Genomic DNA, 7,186 nt, shown 5'->3' with positions numbered 1-7,186 from the left:
GAACGGGAGCGGGTCACCACATCTGGGACGCCGAAGAGTGAAAGCGTCCCCTGTTTCTCCGTTGGAATTTCTCCTGCAGAGGAGCCAATTAAGTTAACGTAATGGTGCACATGCTACGAAAAATACCCTATTTTGTGGCCATATGATTCGGCATTCTTATAAAGAAGATCTTGCGCTGTTTGTCAATAAGTAGTCGGGGTGTCATCAGCTACAGTGCAGGGGAGAATCCAAATCTTCTGAAAAAAGAAGAATCTTACAATTCCATACATAATTTCAGATTTCAAAAGTAGGCAAATCTGTGGGCATCACATAGATGTCTTCATGATATCAACTGGATTAAAAACATCTGGCTGAAAAGTTCCCTAAAACTCTGTACACCTGTCTAAAAAAACAATATTATAAATGTAACAAGACTTTTCTGAAGCCCAGAAAGCCATTACACTTTGTGTGACCTGCTGCCATGGCCATCTTTGACACTACACACACTAAAATCACACTAAGGAGGAGCACATTTTCATAGATTTATCTCAATGCATTATCTATTGGACTTGCCCCAGCAACAGTCAGTGTCACCATAAACCGTGGATCTTGCCAGACAGACACAGCTGATTGACATTAGCTCATTAGTGCAGACACACCCAAACACAAAATCACACAGTTAGGCCAAAGTACCTTTTCTTATCACACCCCTTATTATGGAATAACCTCCCGTATTATGGAATAACCTCCTGTATTATAGCGATCAGAGAGTCTCATTTTGTATCAATCCCCCCAACCCCACACCCCTTCTAAATACTGGACCCATGGAGTTACAGTATCATTAAGGAAGCTCAGGATGGGTCATGTTTCTTCTTCAAAAAAGTGCCCATATAGAGTAACTGTATCCGTACTGGAAGCTCAGGAAGAGGCATGTTTTCAAAATAAAAGTGCCTTTAAGCACAGACATATTTAAAACAAATAATTTAAAATAAGCCCAACCTGTCTTTGCAGTGATGTGCAGCTGGTGCAGCTTAGGGCGAAAAGGCTGCGCCACATTCAGGGTCAGTTTGAAGGGTTGACCTCGCCTCACGATCAGCTGATCCACAGAGATCTCACTGGTGTGGTGGAGGAAGTTGTTGTTGCTAGGGTGGAGGTCCACTCCCTTAAAAACTGAGAGGAAAAATAAAACAAACATGAACAAGGTGAAAAAATTGCGACCGTCTTTATTCAGATTAAAAATGTAAGATTAGTGCCGTTTTTATGATTGCTCATAGTGGTCCCAAAAGACGTTGGAAAAGTATTAAATAATACATTCATAAAATACCTAGAATAAGTTTTGCACACGATTGATGTGATTTATTAATATAGGTTCAAACATTATAGGCAGTTACAGAGGCTCTTACTTGAACATGAAATGAATTTTCATTTTCTTTACCAACCCTCTTTGAAATTCTGTAGAATGTATTTTAATACTTGGCTGGTTTCATGGGAACAAATTCTGACTTGCTCTTCGAGAACGTTTTTTTCCTCCTGTGCTTTACTGCAGTTTACAAACTGTTTGTGTGTAGTTGATTTAAGACCTGATTTACTTCTTCAAATCTCAGACATAGCTTTAGTCATGTTTTGGCACCAACTCAAGCTCTTTGGGCGTGGTGCTTTAGTAACAATTTCGGAGATGAACTGCTATAAAAAAAATACCAAGCAGACGCTAATATTTGAGAAATCTTTTAATCCTGAAACGCCCTCATAGGAGTATTTTGTTTACTTCTGCGACATAGTGACATCACTCTGTAACACTCACGCTTCTATTGGCTAGTGTTCCAACACATTGTAAGTGATAGGTTAAGGGCGGGACATCTCTAAGCGGTTGACCTATCACAACAGAGCCGACAAGCTAACCAATCAGAGCAGACTGGGCTCTGGTTTCAGACAGAGGGTGAAAAGAGGTGCTGCAGCACAGGCATGGTACAGGTATGAGAAAAATAAAGAGCTTTTTGAACATTAGAGCATGGAGACATGTCACTAAATACATATATGACCCTGAAATGATATAACTCTTTAAGTGGCTTAAAGACAACTTCCCTCTCGGGTGAAAGATTAAGTAGTTGTATTGTGTCTGGACTGCACCTTTAGCAATACAATTGGAAAAAAGTTCTAGTACTTTAAATGTTTGCTTATTTTAAGCTTTTGTACATGAATGTGTATCCTCATGCTTGATTCTACTTATTGAGAGTCACTTTGAAGAAAAGCGTCAGCTAAATGAAATGTCATGTGATGTCATCTGTAAAAAATTACTTTTCAACTGATGTTTATGTTTTTATTTGACATGCAAATTATTAAATCCATGTTTACTTTTTATTTAATTGCTGACATTATTACCGTACCAGTTTTCGTTCTTAAATGTTTGGAAAACAATTATGAGTGGGAAGATTTAAAGAAAAGTTTTCAGGCAGATATCGATTCCTTTCAGTGCTGCTGGTGCAGAGCCAAGGGAGGTTTTAGAAAGATTCCCCACAGTGAACCGGTTCTGCGTGTTGACAGAAACTAGGGCAAGGCGGGGGTGGACAGGTGAAGAAATATGTAAACATGTTTGACAGAGATTACAAACTCATCGATGAGGGATCACAGTAAACAGTGGGAAAATATGTGTGCAACTGGGAGGGAACAAACAAGACGCTTTGAAATGTGTGTCATCATGCAGGAGTGTCACAGTCACTGATATGTAGTTTAAACTGCAGAATGCACATTTGCTCTAATACAATTCCTGTTAAAAAGGCATTTCAACAAGAGATCTTAAACTGAATTGGCCTGGAGTCAATATCTTAGCATGTGCAGAGAAAACAAGGCTTCAATTGTTTAATGAAAGAACCCTGAATTGTTGTCTGTTATTTGTTAGGCTTGTTGTACTCAGCTCTATAGACACTTTTACCCTCGGCTTATATTTTATTATTGTATTTTAATTTTGAGTCTCACCGCCATCATAAGGCTTTTGCAGGTTTCAACAAGTTAAATAAAACACAAGTCATTAAAGTAATTATTCATTTGTACTTTGTGGTCATTGTGTGTGTGTGTGTGTGTGTGTGTGTGTGTGTGTGTGTGTGTGTGTGTGTGTGTGTGTGTGTGTGTGTGTGTGTGTGTGTGTGTGTGTGTGTGTGTGTGTGTGTGTGTGTGTGTGTGTGTGTGTTCGATGGTCCTAGGACATGATTTTTCCGAATGTCGAAACAAAGTGTGACTCAGAAAGCCAGTTTTACTTGAAAATCTCGGAAGCAGGCAATATAATTGCACACTAATAAAGTTAAGAACACCATGTAGTCACATTGTGATAGTGGAAAAAACATGAGGCATGGAATGACGACACAAATAATTATATGTGCCGTTTAAATGATTGTCTTCCTTTCTCTCTATTAAGAAAAATAATTAATCTGGCATTTTAATTTCAGATGTAGTGTAACACACCTTGAAAGAAGCTTAGCTGGTTTCCATGTTAAACCTTTCTGACCTCATTTGGCCATAGTGTGTAAAGAGTGAAGAAAAAAAAGTGTCAATCTTACACAATGGACGTAGTCTTATATCAATCACAACTTTCTTTTGTTTCATTTTTCTTTATTTTTCATTTTTTCCAAGTGCGCTCTTGGACTATCAGGGAGTGAGACTGTGTTACCCTAACTAACTGCATTGATTAAAAAAAAAAAAAATGCAAAGAAAGACATTTCAAATGTATGATTTCAAAAGAAAAATGAAAGAAAAATAAGTTTTGATTGATATAAGACTACGTCCATTGTGTAAGATTTACACTTTTTTTTCTTCACTCTTTACACACTATGGCCAAAGGAGGTCAGAAACGTTTAACATGGAAACCAGCTAAGCTTCTTTTAAGGTGTGTTACACTACATCTGAAATTAAAATGCCAGATTAATTATTTTTCTTATTAGAGAGAAAGGTGTGGTCAATCCATGCCTCATGTTTTTTCCACCATTACAATGTGACTACATGGTGTTATTAAAAATTAGTTTGCAATTATATTTCCTGCTCCCGAGATTGTCACGTAAAACTGGCTTTCTGAGTCACACTTTGATTCGACATTCGAAAAAATCATGACCTATGACCATCGAACACACACACACACACACACAAACAAACACACACACACACACACACACACACACACACACACACACACACACACACACACACACACAAAAACACACACACACACACACACACAAACTGGACACATGTATTCATACTCGTAACTCTTTATTTAAAATGAGTCAAAGAGGAAAATCGACTGAATAACACAACATCAAATTTCAGTTTCCATGTTGTTTCTAAGTGGCCGAAAACACAACCTACCAAACTATATAAAATGTGCATCTTTCCTTTCCTTCTTTGTGAAGTTCATGAAAGATGAAACCAAGTTTTTTTATATAGCACATTTAATTTAATACACAATGGCAATTCAAAGTGCTTTCAAACCTAACCAACCGACTGTGTTGGTTAGGGTTCCGTATTTGTTGTTAACATTTTAGAGTATTATAAGGGCAGAATTATTTGCAGTTATTTATACGCTTTTAAGCTTTTGATTATTTTTCTGCATTTATGCTAATAACATTTTTAAAACCTCACTTTTGCAACATGTTTTTATCTATTTAGAGCAGGGGTGTCAAACAACCGGCTCGCCAAATCATTTTATGTGGCCCGCGAGAGCTTGCAAATAATAAAATACATTTATCATGAGGTTAAATCCTGCTATAGAAGTATGGTGCCCCTTAACTACAGTACATTTCCCATAATTATCTTGTTCTGTTACCTGCGCACTGAAGCGTCTTCATATCCACAGTTGCAAGCAGCGGCCCTCCGAGTGAGGGGGGAATGTTTGGCTCGACTGGACTTTTTTTTGTAAAAATGCTATTGAAACATGAACCCTGTGCTGAATAATCAAGTAATGATTTTGTTCATAACAAGCTACGCTATGAGCATATGTCAACCCAGTCTCACGGCATTTCGTGTAATAGTCACGAAATTAATTTAATCGATTGATTCGTGTTCACCAACACAATTTTCCAATTTTTTCGTGTCACACAGAACAATTTTAAAAGCAATGTATTTCTATTGGTAGTATGTTTTGTGTCTGCAGCACGTCTTTTTGTCCGGTCGGGTCTTGGAAGACCAGAAGCTGTGTGGTTCATAAAAACATTTTCTTACTCAATATCAAGCCACGATTATTGTTTTTATTTTAAATTGTATGATGTCAGACTTTTTTTGCCGTCCACGAGGAAAATAAATGGGGCTCAGAGCCTCAGAATACTGAAATCTGTATATTTTTAATATTTTTTTCCTGAAATCTGTATTTTTTAAAATATTTTTTTCCTTCTAATTTGTACGTAGCCCTGGAGGGTTCATAGAGAGAAAAATAAATAAAACGTGGCCACGTTTTACTTTCTCGTGTGCACGAGATACCTTCTCGTGCACACGAGTTAATAAAGCGTGCGCACAAGTTAATAAAGCGTGGCCTCGTTTTATTTAAATTGAGGCCAAGCTTTATTAACTTGTGCGCACGATAATAAAGCGTGGTTAGTTTTATGAAGAATATGTCCGGTCGCCAGGGTGTGTGTGTGTGTGTGTGTGTGTGTGTGTGTGTGTGTGTGTGTGTGTGTGTGTGTGTGTGTGTGTGTGTGTGTGTGTGTGTGTGTGTGTGTGTGTGTGTGTGTGTGTGTGTGTGTGTGTGTGTGTGTGTGTGTGTGTGTGTGTGTGTGTGTGTGTGTGTGTGTGTGTGTGTGTGTGTGTGTATTTCTTTATGATAGTATCGTTCGTTCCGGTGCACTCCGGCAGGACTATAGCAAATCGAGATTAAGATTAAACGAATTTCTTTCACTTGGGAATACATATATAACTATGGAGAACCAGATTTGTGTAAATTACTGTTCGTGGTAATTTGAAAACAAATGCCGGTGGTGTCGGACACACACAAACACACCGAACACGCACACAGAGAGCGGAGCTGAGCACAAACACACAGACAGACAGGACACCTCCTTCATAAAACGAGGGGGAATACTCTGGTAGTTCGATGTGTGTATAGGTGTGTGTGGTTAAACGTAGCAGCCTCGATCTCTATTCAGCTGTTCTAATGAAGGGAAACGCAGTGAAGTAAACAGTAAAAGGCACAGCTCTTTGCAGCTGGTGCTGCTCTTCTCAGATTCTGCTGAGTTACACGTTACTGCCTCCAGTGCCCTGTACGACGAAGCCAGTTCAACAGACCCTGGATATGTTCGATTTACCCGGCTTAACTAACCCTAACAAACACGATGTCGATAAGCGGTCCCACGAAGGTGGTTATCAACTCAGTAAATCAACCAGGGTTTCTCTGACCGGCTGAGAGCGCGTTCATGTGAAAGGGACGGGGTTAGAAACATTTGACCAATCACAAACATGGAGACGCGTGTTGACAGCGCAGCGTCATACTTCATGAATGAATAGTGTAAATAGCAAATCCTGCTTCATAGTACAGGACACTGGTGCCGCAGAGATTTCATAAAGTGAAGGAGGTTTTCCTATTATAAAACAGCTGTGGGCAGCAGATGGGTCATTCCAGAATTGGAGGACATTTACAGTTAGAAGTCCATATTAAGATTGTATACATAATTCCTCTTAATTTGAGCTGATGCTATTTTAGGTGTTGGCTGACTGTCAAACTATGTTTTGCAACCAAACTCAATACCATTATAAAGAAATCTAATAAATGCAAGTAACAGGAGACTCTAATGCTCTTACCAGATTCTGGAGCTGAATATGTCATCTTTCCAAAAAGCTTCCTTCCTAGATTCGTTGATGTACAGAAAAATGCACACTGTCAGGCAGTCAGCAGCACACTGGAAGCACAACTAGTTTGTGGAGATTTAAATACTTGAGAAGCCCAACCCCCTTTCCAATGAACCTGCAACAAGTAGCGCAACCTGGAATTAAACCCTTCCAATCAAAATAAAAGTTCCTGTTTCCCAGATTACTTTTCCATATCACTATGCTGCTATTCCATTCATTGACTTGTGTCCACAAAGACGTAGTGCCCATATACATGCTCTAATGGAGAGGTGGGACAGAAAGGGGCTGCCAGTGTTCGGATAACCCGGAGCACTAGGGTCTCAGCAGGGGCAACTCTCCAGTTGCCAGTCTAAACCCGGTCGGTTCCCAAGCCGAGTCCCTACAG

The 7,186-nt window shown here is 39.2% G+C and overlaps 1 protein-coding gene across 1 annotated transcript in view; it reads right to left on the bottom strand.

Annotated features, from left to right (window-relative positions):
• LOC307038842 (protein-glutamine gamma-glutamyltransferase E-like) overlaps window positions 1-6,845 on the bottom strand; it is a 16,062-nt gene extending 9,217 nt beyond the window's left edge. The window contains exons 1-3 of the mRNA XM_079680518.1: window positions 6,754-6,845; window positions 979-1,149; window positions 1-73 (exon numbers count right to left, since the gene is read on the bottom strand). The exon at window positions 1-73 is cut by the window's left edge and continues 176 nt beyond it. Of these exons, the coding sequence (XP_079536644.1) occupies window positions 1-73; window positions 979-1,149; window positions 6,754-6,778 (269 nt within the window). The 5' untranslated portion in view covers window positions 6,779-6,845. The remainder of the gene's footprint in view (window positions 74-978; window positions 1,150-6,753) is intronic.
• Window positions 6,846-7,186: the final 341 nt, after the last annotated feature.

Source organism: Notothenia rossii (assembly GCF_949606895.1).
Source record: "Notothenia rossii genome assembly, chromosome: 5".
In the NCBI taxonomy this organism is placed as follows: Eukaryota; Metazoa; Chordata; class Actinopteri; order Perciformes; family Nototheniidae; genus Notothenia; species Notothenia rossii.
Note: the sequence above shows the minus strand (reverse complement) of the source record. Positions and strands in the feature narration are given on the sequence as shown.